The sequence below is a fragment of the Nicotiana tabacum genome, chromosome 3 (assembly GCF_000715075.1).
Source record: "Nicotiana tabacum cultivar K326 chromosome 3, ASM71507v2, whole genome shotgun sequence".
Classification (NCBI taxonomy): Eukaryota; Viridiplantae; Streptophyta; class Magnoliopsida; order Solanales; family Solanaceae; genus Nicotiana; species Nicotiana tabacum.
Window position 1 is genome coordinate 95,673,256 of NC_134082.1, and position 25,086 is coordinate 95,698,341.

Consider the following 25,086-nt stretch of genomic DNA (forward strand, 5'->3'; position numbering starts at 1 on the left):
CTGGTTTGAACTTCACCCTGAAACTTTGTAGAATTTTACTTTATGATGTAAAAAAGCATATACCATATGGAACAATGGCTCACCCCGGAAAACTTAGCCTAAACACCAGGATTCAACTCTTCATAAAACAAAGAACAGGGATCCCTTGCATATAGATAGCTTTAACACAAGATATACATACGAGTTGCTTCTATAAGATTATGTGATGACATACATCATACATCTCTGAACATTCAATTGGGGGAGACTCCAAATTGATGTTGAATATTTGGGGATGCATTCTGATCATGAGACACTACCATTGGCAAGGTTTGAGAATTTAAAGGTTTTGAGCTATTCTTCTTTCCTGAATTCTTGTAAGATCGCTTCTTGGTCGAATATGTAGAAGGCGGTTGCGATGCCATTGTGCTTTTACTGGGCTTTGTTCCAGGTTTTGGTGACTGAGAACGTTTTACTGGAGTCTGCACCAAAAAAAACCATATGAACCACTGTCCCAGAGGGAAGAGCATGGATAAAACCAGAACTATACAAGATATGAATTCAGAAAGTACTTGTGGAGAAAAATGTTGATTATGACCATTAGTTCATTGCTTAGAATTTAGACTATTAGAAAAAGAAAACAATTGGTTGATCTAGTTAAATTCATTATGACCATGAATCACGACATGTTTTGACAATGGGGATAAAAGTGGGTTTTTAGGAATATCTGAATTGGAAATAATATAAACGATTATGGTATTACCTTTTTTGTGTAATTTTTTGTTGTTTCTCTTTCCTTGTAAAACTTAGGCAGGGGACGAGCTCTGAAACAAAAGCTTTGCCGAAGTTTCCTTATCTCCATTTCAGCTTTCTCCTGCAGGCAAAAGGGCATTCATTCATATCAAGTTAATTTGCTTTGCAACTGAAGAAGTCATGGCAAGGCACATTAAAGAGTTAAGTGGTTATGAAGACAATAAAGGAAGAAAAATTGCACAAGCCAATAAGGAAGCTCAGGAAGAACCTTGAATTTAGTTTGTAGCTGAACTTTCTGTACCTCCTTTGCATTGAATTTCTCCTCAAGCTTCTGAAGCAAAATAATAGGCGTAAGATGGGATTGGATTTAAGAAATGCAAGGAGATAATCCTGATCTGAAGATGCCAAAACATGTCCTTACCTGTTTCCTTCTTGCAGCTCTTTCTTCTGTCCTCAGCAGAAAGGGAGTGGATAAAGAGGGTGACTGTAGTTTGTTACGGCACGCTGTGAAAGACTTGGGACAACTGAACAAAAATACTAAGGTGAGAGATATTCAGTGGTGCAACCAAATGACAGAATCTTATAATCTCTATAATTCAACTTGGATTCATGCCCATAGAAGGCTTTTTCCACACACCTGGTGTATAATGGATTTATGCACCATTTCTTATTTGATATATCGATCCCATGCACGATAAACAATCATTTGATTGTGTAGTCTTAATTTCCACTCGCTTATTAACAAGACTTTGCCTTTCTGAATATAGAACTATACTACAGTAGAATCAACTGCCCTTCAACCCAAACTTCTAGTAAAAAGAATACTCAGATAATTTTTCTTTTTTTTTTCTGAAGTAAAGCTTTCCAAGAAAATCATTTGAATACCAACATATGTTGTTATATCTTTCATCCACTTGAATTTAAAAATGAAAGGAATCCTATAATGGTAATGTGTGTCTATGATTACTGGAATTTTCTATTAGCGGTTTTAACATGTCAATTCAACGCCCTTCTACCAAGATTTGTCGTCTTATTTAATCTACATATAGTTATCTACTGTCCTTAAACCCAAGCTTATTATTTCAAAGATACTTACACAGCTGATAAAATATTCCATTTAGGACCGGCTGTTTGACTTCCTGAAGCTGTTGGATGTATTGGTGTTGTCATCCTGTAAATTTGAAATTAGAAAAACAGCATGAATTTCATGGAATGTTTTTGTAGCCAGAAAGCTCATACTGTCTTAATATGGTAATTATATACCTTCTATTTTCTGAAGATGGGGTTGTCATGGGACGTTCCGATGCACCGTCTGAAGTTGTCTGCAGGTGAAACACGAAGAAATCTTAAACAATTCCGGTAAAATTTGAGATTAAGTTTATTCTTGCATAATCAAGTCACTTATAAGGCAATTTATAGGTAAATCTCTTTGATAAAACATTAATTGTAAACCTGATAAAGATAGTACTCCTTTAGATGCTATCACAAGTTAAACTACACAAGTAATGTTAAAAAAAAATTACATTGTCAGTTTATATAACTTAAATCCAATCATTACCAGGATTAGTAGTAAATGAGAGATAAATAAACAGATGAAAGTGAGTACCACAGGAGTCCTGAGAGGAGTTGCACACTTCTTAACGGCATTGGGAACAACCTTTGAACTTTCCTTCTTGAGGGTGGAAGGAAGGGGAGGAGGCACCTTATCTGGCTCTTTGGCCGGGGTGAAATTCATCAATTTGCTTAAGGAATTTGAGGTTGATCTCTTTTCATTCTTCAAGACTGATGTTTGATTATCTGTGAATGGAGTGAAATTGTTTTCTTTATTGACATGAGGAGGAATGTTATGCCTAGATGGTGAAGATGGGAATTTGGTTTTTATTGAGTGAACGGATGATTTGAATGATGAAAAAGCTGATCTTTTCTTGCTCGTAACACATGTAACATCATCATCGTCTTGCTTAGAGCTGGAACTCTGCTGAATCAATGATGAAAATCAGTTTCCATATACTACTAGCATATAGATCAATCAGTCAATTTTAATCAATCCATCCATTAATCAACTAAGTCTCAATCTCAACTTTGTTGGAGTCGTCTAGATGAATATTATATATCTTTCCTCCCTATTAGAAGCCATTTCATTCAAGTAAGTACTAAGTAAATAATTTGTCACTTGTAAGGCAAATTAAGCTTCTGTAAAACTAGAGATTCTCAACATCTGATCACACAAACAAGTTAGTAACCAAACTACGCAAGTTTCGAGTCTTTACACATATAAATGTAACAACAACACCACTTATAAGGGGTGTGGTGGGATGGATAAGATCCCTCCACCCTTAATTAGAGGGCTAAAACTCGAGAGCCATGAGAATAGAGAAACTCCGGGTAGGGAGCGCTTGCCTCTTTAATGAGCTCGATGCAGTGTGAATTTGGATTAGTCAGGTCAATAGGTACATAAACTTATAAAAATACAAGAAACTACATTAATTCAAGTGAAAACAACACAGAGAGATTTGTAATTCATATTTACCTTCGCCTTGAGCAAAGGTTTATCCGTATGAGACGTTTCACTAAGCTCTGATCCCGAAATTGTTTCTTTGTTCTCACGCATGATACCATTTGTTAGTTCTTTCTCTGGAGCAACAGGAGTTAAAGGACCCTGCAATGGAGCAGCATTTTCTGCTATTAAAGTATTTGGTGTAATTTCTGCATCGAGGTCTTGTTTAGTAGTGTTAGAGGAGGGAGTAGTATTGGATTGTTCAAGCAAAGCAGCAGCAGCAGCAGCCTTTTGGGCAGCAATTCTCTTGAAATGAGCTTCAAAGAAAGCTTTCTTTTGGGCAACAGAACCTGGTTGTGCATACCTCTCTGCTTCCTCCACGTAGCGTTTGTGAGAGAACGTCGACCATTTTTCCCATGCCAATGATTCATTCGTAAATCTCCCAAAAGAAATGGACTCCCCTAGAGCATGCATCCGGTTCCCCTGTATTTACAACAAAGAAGAACCTTTCAAAGGAAAGCTATGAAGAAAGCAAGAAACTGTGTGTGTGTGTGTGTGTTTTTAAGTATTGAAAGAAGCAGAGGAAAAGTACCTGTTTAGCTTCATTGGGTATGGCAGAAGCGTAAGAGAAGGCATGCATAAGACAAGCTGAATCTCCCATTCTAAGACGACAAGCTACAAAACAAACTTAGGAAACCTGGAACAGTACCAGAATGTTACCAGAAAAAATTACTAGGATTATTGTACTGCCGTTTTTGTTTTTCTCCCTTAAATTTTTTATTGGCGTGTAATTTCTGTTTACTCTCTGTATGGATCTAAGCATTTAAATTTGAAATTCAAATAGAAAAAAAAAGTGTAAAAAGGAACGTTGTTTAAAGGTAGGGGACCCTGCTAGCTGGTAGGGTAGGGAAAGAAAAAGTCGAGGAAAAAAGAAGTTGTGCTTGCTTGACCAAGTCAGAAAGCTTAGGTCTTTTTTCAGCTGAAGACGTAGGGCCCAACTTTTGAACTTGATCATACTTCAAAGTGTTCGACTGTTTTGAGAAACTGCAAGTGACAGATGATTTTCCGATTAATGTTGTCCCACAATTTGCTTCTCTGAATGTTACATCTTAACGAATATATATTTTGGATCATTTGTAGATAATCCAAATATAGTACTTAGCGAAGGAGTAACAATGCTTCATGGTTTAGGTAGATTTTTAATCATCATCTTAAAGGAGCGACGCTCTATTCGTACGATAGAGCAAGTAGAAGAAAATGTAAGGTGATGCTTTGAGTACTCCTCCAAGAAAATTTTCAAACATTTTCTTGCAAGTGATTTGACATGGGATCACCGTTTGTGTATCAAAAACACCAATTTTGTGTCTCATTAGTGTTTATTTTTTGTTTCCCAAAACGTGCTTCTTTACATAAAAATTTTATTTGAGAAATTAGGCAGGAGATTTTCATGTCACTCGCAATAGGGCTGAACCACCAGCTGTTAGCTGCTTAGCTTAGGCCTTAGGATACCATTTGAAATTTACCAAGAGTGAAAGAGCAATATCAAAGAGCTGGACCCAAGCAAAGGCCATAATTATCAATTGCTACAGTTAAAATGCTATTCCTTCACATGCTAACAACATTCTAATTTTGTGCTTTCATAAATCGAGACAGTTCAGCCATTTGCTGGTCAATGTTCTACATCATTACAAATACTAGTAATATTTAAGCATACGTTCTGTTTATGAAAAAAAAAAGGAAAAAGAAAATAGAAAAGGAAGAAAGCATATATCAAGCTTCTGCCGTATTACTTCGCTTTGAATTAAAAAAATACTGGCTGTTAAATTGCTGGATGGGGAGGCTTCTTAAAAAAAATTGTGTACAAGAAGTAAAACAGAGGCAACAAAATGAGAGTATCAATAACCAAATTCGATCTCGAATCTTTTTCTAGTCCCCTTTTCTTAGTTATAGTTTTCAGAAGTTATGGCATATTTGGAAACAAAAGAATGACCAAAAAAGGAGGATATTCCTTGCCATGTTTTTTTTCTCTACCCTCTCTTCAAGCTTGTCTTTGTAACATCGACACCCCTAGACTTTTCTTTCATAATTGTTTAAAGCTAAAGATCTTCAACGGATCATGATATTCTTAAGCAAATCGAAAGCTGGATAATGGCCTTATAATCCATTCAACTGCAAAGATCAAACTACTTAAAGTAGAATAGCAAAATTTCCTCTCTGCCATACATAAACTTGACCACAGCTGCTTCTGGAACCTTTCTTGAGATACCATGGCTTTTCGACATGTTACAGAGATCTAAGATTTGCATGCTGTGTCAGCAGTTCAGCGTAGTTGTTTAACCTGCCACTGTGAAGTAGTTCTCTTTCACTTGTAATCCTTGCTTCTTTTCCAGTCCTTTATTGCCTAATCGCAACGGTTACAATAATAGTAAACAAACCAAAGATCCAAACCTCATGCAATGGAATGAACATTTTGGCGTCTCTACAGGGAATGATTAAGAAACCACGAATGTCATTAATTTTTCCAAGTTCCATTGATCCTTTTTTCAACTGCAATGCAATTCAACTTTTTGCAAAGTAGTTTCTTTTGAAATACCAGAATTTCATTGCTTAAAATATGCCACAAACTTGACTGCACAAATGACAATATATGAAGAACTAGTCATCGCCATGCCTTACCACAGCCTACTTTAAGAGGCTGGTCATTGTCCTACCACTTTGCGTGAGAAGATTGTCCTCTAACCATAAGCAGTGCAATTCTATTGTCTTCTAACCATCATCGACGTATAAGATTAGTATATTCATGGGTTGATTCAAAACTCACTTTCTTCTGGGAGGTTCCCGGCTCAGTCCATGTTTCTTTAGAGTTTTGACGTAATTTCTCATGAGAGTGAACTTCTTGCTCCCAAGATGGTAGAGGTAGTCCCACGTGAAGATGCCAGTCTTATGCAAGTCATCAAACAATAACCTATATTGAACCACATGGAAGATATGACAAACAATTATCAAATGAAACTCCATATTGAAAACAAAGTTATGTGCTATTATTACCTCACCCCATAATTTCCAATAGGTTCAGCAGACATGATTCCCACATGTCGCCTCCCAGATATGACCTGATCCCAAGAGCATAAAAAAGGAGAAATTTGAGTATAATAAGAGGTCTTCAAATACTTAATAAAGCTACATCAAGAAATTGATGCTTGGTAACTGAATAGTAGCTCGCGTAGCTTCATTGAGCACTGTTAACACTTATAAGAATGGTCCATTAAAAAAGACCAGGATGATGAACTCTCCAATGTGGAACAGCAGCAGTACTTATAAATCATCTAAGCCTGGTAAAAACTACATGTTCAAACCAACAAAAAAGAAAGAAATTTGTATCTAATTACCTTATCACCACCAACTGATCTGATCTTACTATCGACGGCTGGACTATATATTCTCAAATACTCTGCTGACAAATTGTAATGACTACCATTGTCAAACTCCACCTCTACCTGGAGAATATTCACCAGACAACAAGTCAGCCCAAGTTCTATAATATCAGAAGCACACTTAGTAAACAAGGTTCCAGAAACTTAAAATTTGAAGTGCATATGTGTATAATACACCTACCATTAGAGACTAAATATTAGTAGATTCACAAATTTTGGAGACTTCTCAAAAGAGCAGCATACCAGCATCCGAGTGTTATATAGGTGGAACCATCAGTTTTCAAGAGTAATTACATTAAAGGGCAGCCTGATGCACTAAGCTCCTGCTAAGAGCGGGGTCCGGGGAAAAGGCCGGACCACAAGAGTCTATTGTACGCAGCGTTACCCTGCTATATGCGGTCAAAATCGAGGAGCGTGATTTTCGAAGTCTTAAATCGGGCTATAGGATCGGTCCCGGGAGACTCGAAGTGGGGGGTCAGATCCGGCTAAGGGACACCTACCTTGAGTAAGCTGATCAAAGGCCTGGCAGGGCCTACATCGAGGACATCATAATCTCGAAGTCAATCAAGAAAGAGCGGGAATTTCTCAAGGACACGTGGACCTGGACATTAATTATAGGATAAGGGTTGTACGAAATGGTACAGGTCCGTACTAGGCCGTTATACACCTGTACCAATAAAATTCTTTACCTTTATGAGCAAGGTACTATAGTGAGGTATTCTCCTCCTATATAAAGGGGACCCAATCATTTTATAAAGACATCAGATTATTTTACAGCAATATAACATTCTTATTCTTCTCTTGTTTAACGTGCTCGGTGATTACTCTTCAGTTTTATTGTGTTTACTTTATTGTTCATACTTTATTGGTCTTAGCTCACCTCGAGGCCCCTACTGATTCAACAACATTGATTTGGTTTATTATTTCTTCTTACATAAGCTCAATATCACTTGTATAATCACTAGTATTAGAATATATCACGTATCTTTAAAACCACTAAATATCTTTAATTGTTACTCACATTTTTCGAGGTAAACAGTTTGACGCCCACCGTGGGGCTAAAGATAATAGTGATTATTTTAGTGCTAGTTTTCTGATAACACACGTCATTCTTCACACTTTTTCTTGTCAAAGATTCTTTGATTTCGGGATTAATCATGTCTAGCACACAGAATGCACCCATTCACGAGGACGAAGGTCTAGGGGAAAACAGCGGCATAGGGCTCGGTGTACCACCCGTAAACCCTGAGGGATGCCAAATGTGGAGCCAGTTGATAGTAGCTCCCACAACGCTCTAAACACGGAAGCAGACACAGACCCCATAAGGAATGGACGAAGGGAAGCCCAGGCCGAAGGCCAGGAAACACGAGGACTGGAAAAAGGAGGAGTCAGCCTCCAGGTGATATTCGAGATGTTACAAGCTCAGTAAGTCACCATCGCTCAACTCCAAAGTCAGAACAGAACTCCTAACACCGCTGAACCAGCAAACGCACAGCACGAACCAGTGCTTGAAAGGCCCGATGAAAGCAGCTCAGGGAATGACCCCACAATCATGAAAATGCTCGAGGAACTTACTAAAAAAATCGAGTCAGGAGAAAAGACGATAGAAGACAACGATAAAAAGGTGGAAACTTACAACTCCCGGGTGGACCAAATACCGGGAGCACCTCTAGTTTTGAAGGGTCTAGATGCCAAAGTTCATACAAAAACATTTCCCCTCAAGTGCGGCTCTGATGCCCATTCCCAAGAAGTTTCGCATGCCCGATATACCAAAGAACAACGGGACAACAGACCCTAACAAACATATTACTTCGTACACTTGTGGGATCAAAGGAAATGACTTGAATGATGACGAAATCGAGTCAGTATTATTGAAAAAGTTTTGAGAAACACTGTCAAAAGGAGCTATGATCTGGTATCACAACTTAGCTCCTAACTCAATTGATTCATTTGCTATGTTGGCGGATGCCTTCGTAAAAGCACACGCCGGGGCCATAAAGGTGGCCACAAGAAAATCGGACGTCTTCAAAATAAAACAAAGGGATGACGAGATGCTACGGGAGTTCGTGTCCCGGTTTCAGATGGAAAGGATGGAATTACCACCGGTCTGCGATGACTGGGCAGTTCAAGACTTTATGCAAGGTTTGAATGAAAGAAGTTTGATAGCATCTCGACAGCTAAAGCAGAACTTGATCGAATATCTAGTTGTAACATGGTCGGATGTGCACAATCGGTATCAGTCGAAAATTAGGGTCGAAGACGACCAGTTGGGAGCCCCCTCGGGCTCAGTTCCCCCTAACCGATTCGCAGCCAATCCCCCAAGGGACACAGACCGGGGATCAAGATTCAACAAAGAACGGTATCAACCATATGATCGAAGAAACAACGGCTCGAGCCACAACACCTCTCGGAGCGATCGAAGAAGTGACCAAGGTCAAGGTTCTCGGGGACTCATGAGCCAGAGCGGGTTTAACAAACACGTCGACCCCACCGAGGTCCCTAGATTATCATAATACAATTTCAGTATAGATGCATCGGGGATCGTCTCGGCTATTGGGAGAATCAAAGATACTAAGTGGCCCAGGCCGATACAGACTGATCCCTCCCAAAGGAACCCGGACTTGATGTGCAAGTATCAAGGCACGCACGGTCATAGAACGGAGGATTGCAGGCAGCTGAGGGAGGAAATAGCTAGGTTATTCAATGAGAGCCACCTTCGAGAATTCCTAAGTGGTCGGGCTAAGAATCGCTTCAGGGAGAGGGATACAGGCAGAGAGAATGAACCTGAAGAACCCCAACATGTCATTCACATGATCATTGGTGGAGTCAATGTCCCATAGGGACGGTATACAAACGTACCAAAGTATCCATTACAAGGGAAAAGCGGACTCGGGATTACTTGCCCGAGGACACCCTCACATTCAGCGAAGAAGACATCGAGGCTTTATCTCAACCTCACAATGATGCACTGGTAATTTCTATCCTTTCAAATAAAGTTCAAGTTATACGTGTTCTCGTGGATCCAGGTAGTTCGGCGAATATAATCAGGTCCAGGGTCGTGGAGCAGCTCGGGCTGCTCGATCAAATCGTATCGGCGTCTCGGGTCTTGAATGGCTTTAACATGGCAAGTGAAACAACGAAGGGAGAAATCATCCTCCTAGTCAACGTGGCCGGAACCATACGAGACACCAATTTCATGTCATTGAAGGTGACATGAGATATAATGCTTTGCTCGGAAGGTCGTGGATCCATAGCATGAGGGCGGTACCATCGATTCTCCACCAAATGATGAAGTTCCCGACGAAGGATGGCGTGAAAACAGTATATGGAGAGCAGCATGCAGCCAAGGAAATGTTTGCAGTGCACGACTCAGCACCAGTGTCGACTCCATCCACATCGGAAAAATCGAAGGACGAACGGGTAACCAAATAGCAATCACAGCTCGTGCCCTCGGTTGAGCCCGAGGGACAAATGTCCGATGAACAGGTGGCCGAGAACGAAGAAGAAGATTTCCTCACCCCTCGAACTTTTGTCGCCTTCGAAGAATCAGATGCAACGAAATCCACGATTGAAGAACTCGAACAGGTGATATTGGTCGAGCATCTTCCGGAACAAAAGGTATACGTGGGGACGGGGTTAAGCCCCGAACTCAGGAAAAAACTCATTCAATTTCTCATCAATAATATTGATTGCTTCGCTTGGTCCCATTTAGATATGACAGGGATTCCACCGGAGATAACTACCCATCGACTAAGTGTCGATCCCAGATTTAAACCGGTGAAGCAAAAGAGGAGACCTCAGTCTGAGGCATGCATTCATCAAGGAAGAGGTAACCAAACTTCTCAAAATAGGATCCATCAGGGAAGTAAAATATCCTAAATGGCTAGCTAATGTAGTGATAGTCCCTAAAAAGGGGAATAAACTTAGAATGTGTGTAGACTATAAGGATTTGAACAAGGCATGCCCTAAAGATTCTTTCCCATTGCCCAACATCGATCGATTAATCGATGCTACGGCTGGCCACGAGATCCTTACCTTTCTCGACGCCTACTCCGGGTACAATCAGATTCAAATGAACCCGGAGGATCGGGAAAAGACTTCGTTCATCACGAAGTATGGTACATATTGCTACAATGTAATGTCCTTCGGGCTAAAGAATGTAGGGGCCACATATCAACGCCTAGTTAATAAGATGTTCGCACATCAGATAGGCAAATCCATGGAAGTTTACATTGATGACATGCTAGTTAAGTCCCTGCGCGCAGAGGACCATTTGACCCATTTGCAGGTAACATTCAACATCCTAAAAGAGTACAACATGAAGCGCAACCCCGAGAAATGCGCTTTTGGAGTCGGCTCAAGCAAGTTTTTGGGTTTCATGGTATCAAACACAGGTATCGAGATCAACCCCGATAAAATCAAAGCCATCGAGAAAATCACCGTAGTGAACAATGTGAAAGTCATGCAACGGCTAACCGGATAGATAGCTGCCCTAGGCCAATTTATCTCGAGGTCATCAGATCGGAGCCACCATTTCTTTTCCCTACTCAAGAAGAAGAACAGCTTCGCATGGACTCCGGAGTGCCAACAAGCCTTGGAAGAGTTCAAACGGTATCTCTCGAGCCCACCCCTACTCCATGCTCCGAAGGAGGGTGAAACACTCTACTTGTATTTAGCCGTGTCCGAGGTGGCGGTAAGTGGCGTGTTGGTTCGAGAAGAGCAAGGTACATAATTTCATGTCTATTATGTGAGTCGGACCCTTGGAGATGCTGAAACCAGGTATCCACATTTGGAAAAGTTAGCTCTTGCATTAATAAGCGCATCTAGGAAATTAAAACCATATTTTCAAAGCCATCTTATATGTGTGCTGACTACATACCCACTTCGAAATGTCTTGCATAAGCCCGAATTATCGGGCAGATTGGCCAAATGGGCCATCAAACTCGGAGGATATGATATGGAATATCAACCTCGAACAGCTATCAAGTCTCAAATTTTGGCAGACTTCGTAGCCGATTTCGCGCCTGCCCTCGTACCCAAAGTAGAAAAGGAAATTTTGTTAAAAATGGGTACATCATCGGGGGTATGGACCCTCTTCACAGACGGTGTCTCGAATGTGAAAGGGTCCGGGCTCGGCATTGTTTTAAAACCACCTACGGGTGGTGCCATCAGGCAATCTATTAAAACTCCTAAATTGACTAACAATGAAGTTGAGTATAAGACCATGACTACAGGTCTTGAACTAGCCAAGGGCCTCAGGACAGAGGTTATTGAGGCAAAGTGTGACTCTCTTTTGGTAGTAAGTCAAGTAAACGGGAGCTTCGAGGTTCGAGACGACCGAATGCATAGGTACTTGGACAAACTCCAAGTGACATTGCACCGCTTGAAGACGTTAGATCATGTACCCCGAGAGCAGAATAGCGAGGCCGATGCACTTGCAAACTTGGGATCATCAGTTGAAGAAGATGATATAGTCCCGAGGATTGTCGTCCAACTATCGAAGTCGGTGGTCGAGGAAGGCCATGCATAGATTAATTCAACAAGTTTGACGTGGGATTGGAGGAATAAGTACATCAACTACTTGAAGCATGGTAAGCTCCCCGTGGACCCAAAAGAGTCGAGAACACTTCGAACCAAAGCAGCTCGATTCTCACTCGATGAAAATGGAAGGTTGTACAGAAGAACCTTCGATGGACCATTGGCAGTATTAGGGATGGGCATATTTCGGTCGGAACCGAATAAACCGACCGAACCGAAATTTTTTTTATTTCAGTTTCGGTTATTCAGTTTGTTCGGTTGGTTTCAGCTTAAAATTTTAAAATTTCAGTTTTTCGGTTCGGTTTTCGGTTATTAAGTTATTTAGTTCGGTTAACCGAAAAACCGAATTATTAGCATATAGGTTCTTTAAGTTATATATAGGCTAAGCCCATAGGTAATAAATTAATACTATTAGGTCCAATCTATCAAAGACTCAACCCAATTAAGTAAGTCCATCAACTTCCCAATCTTAAAGACTCACTCTATTAAAGCTTCCATAGCATATATGATAGATACCGGGAGGATTTCACAAAGAGTTGTAATTTACACTATGTTTGAATTTTATGATCCATTATAGTGTGCAAAATTTAGTCTATTTTTTTTTATAAACACAATATTTCCAACAATTTCAAAATTTTGGGAAAAAAAACAAATTCGACGGTCCTATTATTATATAGAAGGAGCCCAATATGATAATGTTCAAACCGAAAACCGAACCGAAATTAGAAAAACCGAACTGAACCGAACTTATTTCATTTCAGTTTCGGTTACTACTTTTACAAAACCAAAAACCTAATAACCGAACCGAATTTCTTCAAACCGAATCGAACCGACCGAACGCCCACCCCTAAGCAGTATGCTTAGGACCCGGGGATACCGATTACGTACTACGAGAAATCCACGAGGGTACTTGTGGGAAACATTCTGGTGCAGACTCTCTAGTTCGGAAAGTGATCAGAGCAGGATACTATTGGGATAACATGGATACCAAGGAGTTCGTCACAAAGTGTGAAAAATGCCAAAAATTTGCGCCGATGATCCATCAACCCGGTGAGCAGCTCCATTCGATCCTATCCCCGTGACCGTTCATGAAATGGGGATGGACATCGTCGGCCCCCCACCAACGGCGCTAGGTAAAGCTAAATTTATTTTGTTTATGACTGACTACTTTTCAAAGTGGGTAGAAGCGCAGGCCTTCGAGAAGATAAGGGAAAAAGAAGTCATCGACTTCATATGGGACCACATCATATGTCGATTCGGGATCCCCGGCGAGATAACATGTGACAATGGAAAACAGTTCATTGGCAGCAAAGTGACAAAATTCCTCGAGGACCATAAAATCAAAAGGATCATATTAGCACCTTACCACCCAAGTGCAAATGGGCAGGTTGAGTCCACCAACAAAACCATTATTCGAAACTTGAAGAAAAGGTTAGATGATGCAAAGGAGAAATGGAGAGAGGTGTTGCCCAAGGTATTATGGGCATATCGGACAACATCGAAGTCAAGCACGGGGGAAACTCCGTTTTCTTTGCTATATGGGTCCGAAGCTTTAATCCCAGTCGAAGTCGGGGAGCCTAGTGCAAGGTTTCAGCATGCCACCAAAGGCTCAAATCGCAAAGCTATGAACACTTCACTCGAACTACTCAATGAAAAACCTGAGGCTGCATTAATTCGAATGGCCGCACAAAAACAAAGGGTCGAAAGGTATTACAACAGGAGGATGAACCTTCGATATTTCAAAGTCAGGGACTTGGTCCTAAGGAAGGTCACTCGAGACCCAAACGAAGGAAAGCTAGGTCCCAATTGGGAAGGGCCGTACCGTGTCCTCGGAATCGTAGGGAAAGGATCCTACAAGCTTAGCACAATAGCAGACGAGCAACTACCAAACAATTGGAATATATCGATGCTCAAGCGATATTATTGTGGAGGTTTGACCTCCTCCCCTTTTCCATTTGTAGTTAAAACTAACTCCTTGCAAATATTCAATTTGAGATATAGAGGCATCTCTCAGCTCGAAAACCTTGGGTTTGAAAGCATGCGTTGCACTCTTTTTTCCTTAGATAGGGTTTTATCCCAAATGGGTTTTACTGGTAAGGTTTTTAACGAGGCAACACCTATATGCTACCTAAGGAGCTTTTTTTCAATCAACCTCGAATACTAGGGGGCATCACCTTCGGAGGTTATATATTTTTTTCAGAAAGATATTTCACGCCTAAGAGGGCCTCTGTAGGGTAACTTTGTAATGGGCCAAACGGTCAGATGAATCGTGTCCATATAGAATAATCGAGCCCCGACAGCAAAATGTGTACGCATTCTGGTTATATCGAAAACACTTTGTATCTCAAAAAAGTTTACTACCGTACGAGCTCTATACTCACAATCCTACGGGAAGCGGCTCGAGGGCCAAAACACCCCGAAATACTCGGGGACTGTCACTGACAGACAACACATCCGAGTCATCGAAAACTCGGACCCATAAGACCTCAAAGAGGCACCTCCCTCGAAGTAAAGGCCAAGGCCAATATACTCGGGGACTAACTCTTCGGACAAGTTCGAAGAGTTATCGGGAAACAAGTCCAAGTGACATACCCGAAGGCTACGGCCATATTAAAGACTACGGTCACATAAAGGCTACGGCCAAAATAGTGCGGCTCGGAGACGTCCGACTTCCGCTATAAATTAAAGGCCTTCAAACATTAAAAAACCGATTAAATCAGGCTACCCCTGGCAAAAGCAAAATATAAGGGGCCTCGATAAATTCGGCCTCGAAAAATCTAAGAGCTTCGATAAATCAGCCCTCAAACAATCCAAGGGCTTTGATAACACCAGCCTCCGGAAACCCCTTAAGAGGCATTCGATTATGTCCACGCAAACAAAACGACTAACGAGGTTCCAATATGTCGAGCCTTCGAAAAACCCAATGGGTACAAAAATACATGCTAAGGCATAACTAAAATTTCATTAAGTCTTTTAGCCGAAGTGAGGGAAAACTATATAGCCATTTTTAGAGGCCGAAACGGCCCAATTTAAAGAGCCCAAGGGCCAACCTAAAAGAGCCTAAGGGCCGATATACAAGAACCTAAGGGCCAGCTTAAAAAGAAAAATATAGGGTCAAAGAGCCATGAGAGTCTGAGATCCCGTTCTCGTTTAACTCGGACCCAAAGGTCCCGAGCTCGCATTAATTTAACTTTAAGTTTGGCTCGAGAATCATCTAAAACCCTAAGGGGTACGATCTTGGGCAAATAAAAGCCTAAGGGCTTGTTACGAGTCTAAACCAATGCTTAAACTTAACATGTGAATCATCGGAAATTTCCATGAACGGAGACAAAATAAAAAGTCGGCACAAATCAAGAACAGAGCAAAAAGCTACTTTATATTCATCCGAAAAATTTACAAAGCATACTACAACAAAGGGCCCTTATACAAAAATAGAAACCTAATCTATTTTCGGGGCCACGTCCACGGGAGTGCCATCTATCTTCTGGAACCTCTTCCCCTTTAGGAGCATCTTCTTCACTCTCCTCGTCCCCGGAGCCACTCACCACGTCCTCATCATCAGAGGAGACAAGAAACCTAGCATCGGTTTCCCGTGCCTGTGCTTCGGCTATCTCCTCGGCAAGGTCAAACCCTCGAGCACGAACTTCCTCAAGAGTCTCCCTCCGGGCTTGACATTTAGCCAATTTATTGCTCCGTTTTGCCCGGTTGGAGGCCGCCCTCAACTCAGCTTGAACGACTGCGGCTTCTCTCTTGTATATGTCAATGGATTTATCCGCCACAGCCTTCGTCTTCTCAGCTTCGTCCTTGGCTTGTGCAACTTCAGTCCGGGCTTTAGCCAGCTCGGCCCCCAGCCCCTCAATTTCCTTGGCCTGAGCCAAGCCTTTCGCTTCGGCACCACGGAACTAAGCTTCAACCGAGGTCAGTTGAGCCTTAACAGCTTCCTTTTCGGCGGCAAGTCGATCCATGTTCTCCTTCCACTGGTGGCAATCAGCCAGAACTTGATTCAACTCACCCCGGAGCTGTCCAATCATGTCCAACTTTTGCTGCAGCTGAGACATCGAAGTATTAGCCTCCGAAGTAGGGCCAAGAATGCTGAACTTTGTTAAAATCAAAGTTGCCTGCTCGTCCAGCTCGGACTCACTCTTTTAGGCTTTGGCCAAAGCAGTTCGAAGATCCTTAAACTCCTCTTCCTTCTGACTATAAAAGAGCCTCGAGGCCTTCTCTTCGCCCGAGACTCTCTTAAGCTCGACCTCACATTGTTTCAGCTCGGCCTTGAACTTTGCAACAGCCTATATGTGAAATAAAAACGTGTCAATAGATGAGGAAGACGAAGGGAGAAAAACTTGCAATAGATAGGGCAGGTCCTTACCCGGGAAAAGGGACACTGGGCCTCTTCAAAAATTGAGGATGCATCATTGAAGTCATCGGCGTCCTCAACTCCAGCATAGCAACTTTGGAAAGGATCGTCCCCTATGACCTTACTTGAGTCGGGCATATGCAAAGGGTTGGCTTCCTCGATTGCCTCCCCAGAATAAGTTGGCAACGAAAGGGAATGACCTGTTGTCGCGGCCCCGAACTCTTCACTCGGGGCGTTCTCATTAGGCTCGGGGGCCTCAGCATTTACCCCCTCTGGTATAGTTGTTGAAGACATAAGGACAATATCAACCTCCAAGGACATAGGGGCCTTGCCCGTCTCTTCTCTTCGGGCATCCTCACCACAAGGTGGATTTTCTAGTTCGGAAGGCTTGGCGGCCTCGACTGGCTTCCCAGTCCGAGTCACCAGCGCCGATTCTTCCTCATCATCTTCCTCACCATCCGGGGAGTCATGGGTTGAGTCTGCGCCCGTTTGAGCAAACCTTTTCCGCAGCCTTCGAGTGGAGGTTTTCTTGTCTTGGGGGTCTTCGGGCTTCGAGACCCTCTTTCTTTTATTATCCTTCTCGGGCTTTGCATTTGAAGGCTTGGTAGTTTCCCTGGGCGGGGCCGGCCACATCTCGGACGCATCTCCAAGGCCGTGGTTCTTGGCCTCCCATTGGTCCTTCGCCAATTCACGCCACTTACGCTTGTCATAAGATTATGTAGCAGCTAGTTTCCTGACCCAAGCCTCGAGGTCGGGCACCGCCAAGGGCGCCCAAGCATCGGTTGCTAAAAGAAAGATGGGTAAGCCATGAAAAATGAAAGAACATGAATAGATACAAAGGAAAATGTGGACTCTACTTATGGTTAAAATTTCACCTCTCCGAGAACGACATTTTTTCCTCGGGGATGATGTTCGAAGTCCTAACTCTAAAAAATCGGCTCATCCAACCTCGATCTTTGGTTTCATCGGTACTGGCGAAGAAGGACTTCATGGTTCGACGTTGTAGCTTGATGAGGCCTCGAAATAGCTGGGGCCGATACAACCGAACAAGGTGGCTGAGGGTGAATTCTAAACCCTCGGCCTTCTCAGAAAAGTACCGCAACATGATCACGATACGCCAGAACGAAGGGTGGATTTGGTCGAGGGTGACTTCGTATGTCTTGCAGAAGTCGATCACCACCGGATCGAGGGGGCCCAGTGTGAAGGGGTAAGTGTAAACACTCAAAAACCCCTCCTTGTGGGTAGTTCTGCTCTCATCAGGCCTCGGGATCTGAATCTTAACCTGGTCCCCCATTAACAATCCCTCCTTACATCCTTGATGAGTTGCTTGGTTATCAGGCTAATATATCGTGACACGTGCTCGCATCGGCCTTCAACATCTGGAGGATTCTCGATACTGAAGTCCTTCTTGATGATGCAATCACCAGGGGTGATCTCTTCAAGTGTCGGCGGCACCACCGGTTTGACCGGCCGGAAGGCTGAGGAAGATGACGCTTTATCTTTTTTAGGGACCGTCTTGGAAGTTTTGGCCATGGTTGTAAGGTAAGGAATGCGAATGAACAAGGATGTCGCATTTCCGGCTAGAGCTTGGTATTTTACGGCGTTTAAAGAGGCCGAGGAAACAGGTAATTGAAGAAAGAGATGAGGATTGGAAGAGATTGAAAAAAGGTAGAGTTATTTGCTAAAGGAAGACGCCCCATATTTATAGAGGGGCAGCGACGGTTCGAAGGCGTTAATGGCTGACCGACACTGGCGTGCATTTAATGTTTTTGGGGAAATGGGCCGATGGGACGTTTCGGTCACTTCGAATGATGGCTTCACAAGGATGACGTCACCACTAGAGGTTCGAGAAAATCGAGGTCAAAATCATTTCATATCATTCCATTCTAAGAAACGCGGGGGCTATCTGTATGCGGTCAAACTCGAGGAGCATGATTTTCGAAGTCTTAAATCGGGCTATAGGCTCGGTCCCGGGAGACTCGAAGTGGGGGTTCAGATACGGCTAAGGGACACCTACCTCGAGGAAGCTGATCAAAGGCCTGGCACGGCCTGCATCGAGGACAGCATAATCTCGAAGTCAATCAAGAAAGAGCAGGAATTTCTCAAGGACACGTGGACCTGGGCATTAATTATAGGATAAGGATTGTACGAAATGGTACAGGTCCGTACTAGGCCGTTATACACCTGTACCAATAGAATTATTTACCTTTATGAGCAAGGTACTATATTGGGGTTTTCTCCTCATATATAAAGGGGACCCCAATCATTTTGTAAAGGCATCAGATCATTTTACAGCAATAGAGCATTCTTATTCTTCTCTTGTTTAACGTGCTCAGTGATTACTCTTCAGTTTTGTTGCCTTTACTTTATTGTTCATACTTTATTGGTCTTAGCTGACCTCGAGGTCCCTGGATAGACAAGCTCGAGGCCCTTACTGATTCAACAACATTGATTTGGTTTATTATTTCTTACATAAGCTCAATATCACTTGTATAATCACTCGTATTAGAATATATCACGTATCTTTAAAACCACTAGATATCTTTAATTGTTACTCACATTTTTCGAGGTAAACACCTGCATTTCTGCAAGAGGCTATTTCCACGGCTCGAACCCCTGACCGGGTCACATGGCAGCAACTTTGCCAGTTACGCCAATGCTCCCCTTCTCAAGAGTAATAACATTGTGTATTTTAAACTGACATCTTAGGTCCATTTAATATGGTTTAAATCTTAAATATCATTTCATCCTTCTTCTTTTTTCCGATAAAGAATGGTGTTTCAAGCTCTGGAATATCATTTCATTCTTTCAATAGCAAAACAGCTACATTGCTTTTGAAATGCTTCATTAAGTTCAGAGAATTGCCATGGGTATCAATTTGAATCCAAAAAAATGCACTTGCAACTGATGTATACTTCCAATTCAAGAGTAAAATGCACAATAATGGGTTCACATACCTCGAACTAAACATATAATGCTAATAAGTGTGCATGGTAAGTGACTTACTAAATTCAAAAAAAAATGAAACAGTAATTTTACCATGGGGTTCATTAGTAAACAATACAAAAATTTATCCTAAAGTTTGAATCATAAGGGAGTTAAACAAAATTCCTTTTCAATTCAAAATCCAAAGCCTAACATTATTTTTCCAATGTCCAAATTTACTGCTCAAATTACTCTAAACTCCTCCTCATACAAACATAATCACCACAAGAAGAAGTGTTAATCATCCAATGGAAGAAAATAAAGATGAAAGTAACTTTCTCGAGAAGAAGTATCATCAACATACTATTTTAATATAATTTCCATGGATACTGCTGCAGAAATTGCACAGGTCTAATACTTTCCATAATCCTATCCACTCCCAGATACACTATATTTAAAGAAAGGAGAGGTATGGAAATTAATACTACTATCTTTTGAATAACACAGTAACCATTTTCTTGGGCAAATTCTTTTGCAGTGGAAGTTAAAGCATGTTAGTAAGCTTTAATTAACCAAGTAATAAGTTTAACACAAACTTCAAACTAAAAGCGTGTCCCAGAATTCTTTGATTAAAAAATATTACTTTCATTAAGCACACTTGTATGAGTAATTTCTTCTTAAGGGGTTAACGATATCTATTTGATTGTTTTGCTAGGAGCTGATAAATGCTGAGCTGATGTAGTTCTTGACAGTAAGCCAATCCATTGGTCTTTTAGGCTGCAGAATCAGCTCTCAAACTGATACTAAGGCCTCATTTGTTTGCACTTAATGGAGGTCTGAATCTTAATCATTCAGATTTCAAACATTAAGTGCATTTGTTTTAAAGTCTGAATCTTAATTATTCAGCTCTTAATCATTAAGTGTGTTTGTTTTTTTTACTTCACAACCACTTAATAGGTCTGAATAGGTCTGTATGATTAAGATTTATAACAGAGACTTAATTTCATTAAGATGCTATCACATATTCATTATTAACTGCCGCCACTGCCTACCATTATCACCTACCACCATGCCACCACCACCACCACCACCACCACCACCATCATCCTCAATCATAGTCACCACCATTATCGACCATCACCATCCATCATCCCCACCACTCCGACCACCATCATTCTCACTCACAGTCAACACTTATCCACCTCAACTACCACAACCAACCACTCCATCACTATTAACAACCACAGCCGGCATCGCCCATCATTATAACCTACCACGACCTTCCTCAATCACAAATCACCACCCGCCATTGTTAACTATCACCACCCACCACCACCATCCTCAATCATAATCACCACCACTACCAATCACTACTAGCTACTAGCATGAACCACCATCATCAACCAAAACTACCACCAACCACCGCCTCTAGTCGGCATTCACCTGTTAGTCATCACCACCAACAACTGTCATATTTTAAAAATATATATATTTTATTGATAGAATATTAGATTAGTTAGTATTTCATTTGAATTTTATGTTTATTATTTTTCAAATAAAGATAATTTTTATGCATTCAGATGTTAAAAATCAAACAGTCTTAATTTTAGTATTTAGATCTTAATACACATCTTAATATTCAGATGTGTATTCAGATTCGAATGTTTAATCTTAATACACATCTTGATATTCAGATATGTATTCAGATTCAGACGTCTTAATCTTAAAAAAAACAAATGAGGCCTAAATACATTATCAACCATATTCACCTTTGAAAGAAAACTACTCTTGTAATTAGACAATTACAACTTAACTCCATCAGAATGAAATTGGGGGAAAGGTAAGGGCTTGAAGCCTCCTACAGCATACGCAAAGCTTAAAGTTGAAGGGGTACTCAAAAATCCAAGAAAGACATCAATAAACTCAGAAAATCCGCAGAAAAAAAAATTATTGATCTTATTTAAAAGGAAAAATACACATGATTGACTCAATATTAGAATAAAAGCAAAAAGAGAAAGACAAAGTCATCAATCAACTGCACCTCAATTACAAATTAATTCGAATCAGTTGTATCTAATTCTTTTTTAAACTGTTTTTTTCTATTTGAGTTCATTTCTTTTCAATACTAGAAAAAGAAAAGAATGAAAGGAGAAAATCTATAATAAGAAAGAAACGTACAAACTTAGGAGCGTGAAGAGCAAATTTGGTGAGACGTGGACAGTTTGCAGCAGTTTGTATGCTTCGAAAAGTCGTTTGTACAACATACATCTTCTCTGCATAACTTTGCAAACGCTGGCTATTTTTCAATTATCAGTCCGAAAACTGGCTAGCCCGTGCTATTTTTACTGGTTTATAGCTGAAAAGTAGCTCCGTGAGTGAATATGGGCTGTGTATTGGATCCGAGCCTTCAGATCCAGCACTTGACTGTGCTGCTTGGTTCTAGCAATGTATGGGGAAAGTGCACAAACAGCCATTTTTAAGGCTGCTATTTAGGAATTAGCCAGCCATAATAAACCTTTGTGCACTTTCCCCATAGTGGCTATCTGGTGTCATTTCTACCACCCTTTAAGCTTCTTTACTTTTTAGCACATTTTTTTTTCTTATTTAACACCTACAACATTTGACCAACATCTTTTATTTTTTCTAAAAACATTTTATGATTTTATGAAGTATCAGTTTGTATTTTGTATAGTATAATATAAAGAGGTAAAGTACTACTTTATATTATTTGAAATTTTAAAAAACTTAAAGGTAAGTAATTCAATAGGTTCAAGCAATAATAAGTGCTTCACTGTCAGTTGATTATCAGACTTCTAACTCATTGTGATCATCTAAAATCTAATCAAGCAGACATTAGACAACAGGGACTAATCATGGCTTCTTTAGGAACAATTGTCAAGAACTATAAAGCATAGACAGACAGAAAAGAGAAACAGATATTCTGCTTCAAATGCTGTGTTGTTGACGCGAAATGATTAAGCGGCCACAATGACTTTCCAGTAGGGATGTTAAACTCAGTGCTTTATAAAATTGTTGGTCTCTGTAATATTTCAGCTGTGTCTTCTGCATACACATTTATAGCTTGGACTTGCTCACTCGGAGTTTGTCAATTAAAAAACATGCATAAGAATTCAAGCAGGCAAGGAGGTCCAATACGTTGTTTGAACTATCAAGAATACATCATTCTACAAGTTTGGTTAGTTTTCACTATTGCTTTAGTGACCTCACATTATCTAAGTTTATGTTCTTCAGTCTCTAATATGAATGTTGTTAATGGCTCTTGATGCCATGGCCCTCAAATTCGATCTGGCCAGAGCAAGAGAATTCCTATACTGCAATCGCAATGCTAATGCAGCATCCTGATCTTGGCTTGGTGGTCTCCTTGCCCTTAGACTAGTCTCTCCACCTCCGTTTGATGTCCCAGATGGCCTGACACTATGTATTTTCATAATGTGAGAATTCCTTCTTTGTGGATCTCGAGAGCCAGATTCTGGACTATGTAAAGCTAGGACCCTGTCTATTCTGCTTCTTGAAATATTAGAATGACTAGCAATTCTTGCTGGACTTTGATGCTGAGCTTCTCTACTATCTGAAGCTCCAGCTGCCTTTCTTGCTTCAACATCTTTAGGAAATAGTAGTTGAATTGTATTCCAAAGGACTGCATTGACAGTGCAAGATTTCCCATTGCTGCAATATCAAGTCAGGATGATCACACAATTCTGCAAGTGTTGATATTTTGCAAACCTCGGATAAATAAATAAAAGTTCATCTCTCTGAAAACACGTAATCTTTTAGATGTGGCAATTCACATAAATCGACAGGAAGTAAAAGCCTAATCATTTTTTTCTTCCTCAATAATATCTACCCTCCAGCTTAGTACAAGTGTTCAGGAATGCTAATAAATAGGAGTAGTACCTGATAAGATGTCTGCACTTAGGGCATTTCTTCCCGTATTTATCAGCAGCAGATCGCAAACACTTTCTACAGAAACTGTAGACATAATAGGACCAAATAAGTTAGAACCTATTATGGAAATTTTTACCAAGTATTGTTGTATGAATCTGAGTTGATGTGGATGTCAATTGATTGTACCTGTGTCCACAAGGAGTGGTACTGGGCTCAAAACAAATCTCCAAACAAATCTGCAAATATAAATAAAATAACTCAAACTTGAAATCAACATTTCAAGAGTGGACTCTTGACTCTTACGGCACAAGAAAGCTCTTCACGAAGTCGATCCACGCAGAGATTGGCTGAAGCAGAAGAGGATACACAAGAATTCTGTTTTGCTGATGCTTCAGCTTCTTTCTTATCTCCTCCTCCTGTGGATTTTGGTTCTGTCTTCTTTTTCTCAGTTTCTGCTCAACATCGAAATGAAAATTATTTTACTACTTGTAACATGTTGAAATTAAGGTTTACTCATAGGATTTGGCTCTGGATTCCTTTTCTCAGTTTCTGCTAAACTTTGAAATATTTTTTTTTTTAACTTTTTGTCACATGTCGAGATTAAGTGCTCATTGCTTATGTAGTTATGTTGTCACACTTGCATTACGTATGGTGATTGGCAGAAAGTCCCTTTAGTTTGTCATCTTTAATATCAACAGAAAATGGAGAGAAACTCTAGTATTAAAGAACCCTAAATTTTGTCTCGAATTATTGAGGATCGGAATGAAACAGTTCCTAATTGAACAAAATAAACATTAAGAATTCACAAAAAGGACACCAACTAATTTGGGATCAAAGAATTCGGATTGGATGGGAATGGAGAAATCTCTCAATGTGAGCACTTCCTCCTAGGGCCTTACCGGGCACGAATCTAAATTAGTCAGGCTGGTGCACTCCGGATATCAAATGGTTAAACCATATTAAAAAAAGATCGGACTTGAAAATATATAAACAAAACCTTGTTTTGAAGTGTCATCATCATCATCAAGATCAAGAACAGTAACGCGCACGGAAGCAGGGCTCTTCTTCTGAGCCCTTCGTTTCCTGGAAATATCACAAAACTTTGAGCATTTCCAATCACCCAAATAAAACTTAACCAAGAATGTAATCAGTCGATGTTAAGTACTATTACATTGTAATTAATTACCTTCTGGAATTAGAAGGCGGCGTCACGAAACGCTACACACCAGGAAGTTTCTTTTGTTTACGTTGGGATTCAGGAGTGTCTTGCGCAATAAGAGTAGCCATCAAAAGCGCTTCTTCGTCCCAACCCGCCATTGCAGCCACTGATCTGAATCTTGGGCTGAACAACGCCTCACGTTTTTCTCCATTTTCGGCTTTTGAGTTATTGGGGGTTCTCTTCAGCTCTTCATTCACCATTCTGTATTGCGATTCCCTGTTTCTTGGATGAAAGGAAATGTTGCTTGAGAGAAAATGGATGCAGGTTTTTTTGGCATTAACCGTCAAATATTTCGAATATCACATGGGCTTCTTTCTGGACCTAACGGCTATATTTTTTTCTCCACATTTTCTTCTTATGTTTTAGATTAACTCTAGTTTTAGTCCATTTATTGCAGTATTTAATACATTTGACCTTAGATTCTATGAAACTAATGAGTTTAGTCCTCCAATAACCTCCCTATCGAATTCGTAAGCCA

The 25,086-nt window shown here is 40.7% G+C and overlaps 3 protein-coding genes across 6 annotated transcripts; all 3 read right to left on the bottom strand.

The window, feature by feature from the left end:
* Positions 1-93: 93 nt before the first annotated feature.
* LOC107806096 (uncharacterized) lies at positions 94-4,171 on the bottom strand. 3 transcript variants are annotated; one of them, XM_075249655.1, is made up of 9 exons: positions 3,822-4,171; positions 3,263-3,712; positions 2,339-2,710; positions 1,996-2,054; positions 1,829-1,903; positions 1,154-1,256; positions 1,001-1,060; positions 743-853; positions 94-461 (listed from the first exon to the last, which is right to left on the bottom strand). In XM_075249655.1, exons 1-9 carry the CDS (start codon positions 3,888-3,890, stop codon positions 234-236), a joined length of 1,527 nt encoding a protein of 508 aa, XP_075105756.1. In that variant the 5' UTR covers positions 3,891-4,171; the 3' UTR covers positions 94-233. The 3 variants fall into 3 exon arrangements, with proteins under 3 accessions (XP_075105756.1, XP_016485693.1, XP_016485694.1); XM_016630207.2 differs by having other exon boundaries at positions 1,001-1,063; positions 3,822-4,134; XM_016630208.2 differs by having other exon boundaries at positions 1,001-1,063; positions 2,339-2,707; positions 3,822-4,121.
* A 960-nt stretch (positions 4,172-5,131) lies between these two features.
* LOC107806098 (uncharacterized) lies at positions 5,132-21,754 on the bottom strand. Of its 2 annotated transcripts, none has more exons than XM_075249657.1 (4): positions 21,662-21,754; positions 6,619-6,726; positions 6,283-6,342; positions 5,132-6,194 (listed from the first exon to the last, which is right to left on the bottom strand). In XM_075249657.1, the coding sequence occupies exons 1-4, from the start codon at positions 21,749-21,751 to the stop codon at positions 6,183-6,185; spliced, it is 270 nt and encodes an 89-aa protein (XP_075105758.1). In that variant the 5' UTR covers positions 21,752-21,754; the 3' UTR covers positions 5,132-6,182. The 2 variants fall into 2 exon arrangements, with proteins under 2 accessions (XP_075105758.1, XP_075105757.1); XM_075249656.1 differs by having other exon boundaries at positions 6,278-6,342.
* A 733-nt stretch (positions 21,755-22,487) lies between these two features.
* Positions 22,488-24,808, bottom strand: LOC107806097 (uncharacterized). Its single transcript, XM_075244862.1, has 6 exons — positions 24,612-24,808; positions 24,387-24,472; positions 23,693-23,841; positions 23,576-23,625; positions 23,399-23,473; positions 22,488-23,170 (listed from the first exon to the last, which is right to left on the bottom strand). The coding sequence occupies exons 1-6, from the start codon at positions 24,806-24,808 to the stop codon at positions 22,732-22,734; spliced, it is 996 nt and encodes a 331-aa protein (XP_075100963.1). The 3' UTR covers positions 22,488-22,731.
* Between the last annotated feature and the right edge of the window lie 278 nt (positions 24,809-25,086).

Coding starts and splice junctions, on each gene's coding strand:
- LOC107806096 (XM_016630207.2), bottom strand. CDS start 3,890: ATGGGAGATTCAGCTTGTCTTATGCATGCCTTCTCTTACGCTTCTGCC. Junction 3,713..3,821: donor TACCCAATGAAGCTAAACAG/GTACTTTTCCTC, acceptor TTGTAAATACAG/GGGAACCGGATGCATGCTCT. Junction 1,904..1,995: donor CCATCTTCAGAAAATAGAAG/GTATATAATTAC, acceptor TCAAATTTACAG/GATGACAACACCAATACATC.
- LOC107806098 (XM_075249656.1), bottom strand. CDS start 21,751: ATGTATGTTGTACAAACGACTTTTCGAAGCATACAAACTGCTGCAAAC. Junction 6,727..21,661: donor CTCTTCACGCTCCTAAGTTT/GTACGTTTCTTT, acceptor AATATTCTCCAG/GTAGAGGTGGAGTTTGACAA. Junction 6,195..6,277: donor ATTGGAAATTATGGGGTGAG/GTAATAATAGCA, acceptor GGTTCAATATAG/GTTATTGTTTGATGACTTGC.
- LOC107806097 (XM_075244862.1), bottom strand. CDS start 24,808: ATGGTGAATGAAGAGCTGAAGAGAACCCCCAATAACTCAAAAGCCGAA. Junction 23,626..23,692: donor GTGAAGAGCTTTCTTGTGCC/GTAAGAGTCAAG, acceptor TTATATTTGCAG/ATTTGTTTGGAGATTTGTTT. Junction 23,171..23,398: donor AAGTGCAGACATCTTATCAG/GTACTACTCCTA, acceptor TTGATATTGCAG/CAATGGGAAATCTTGCACTG.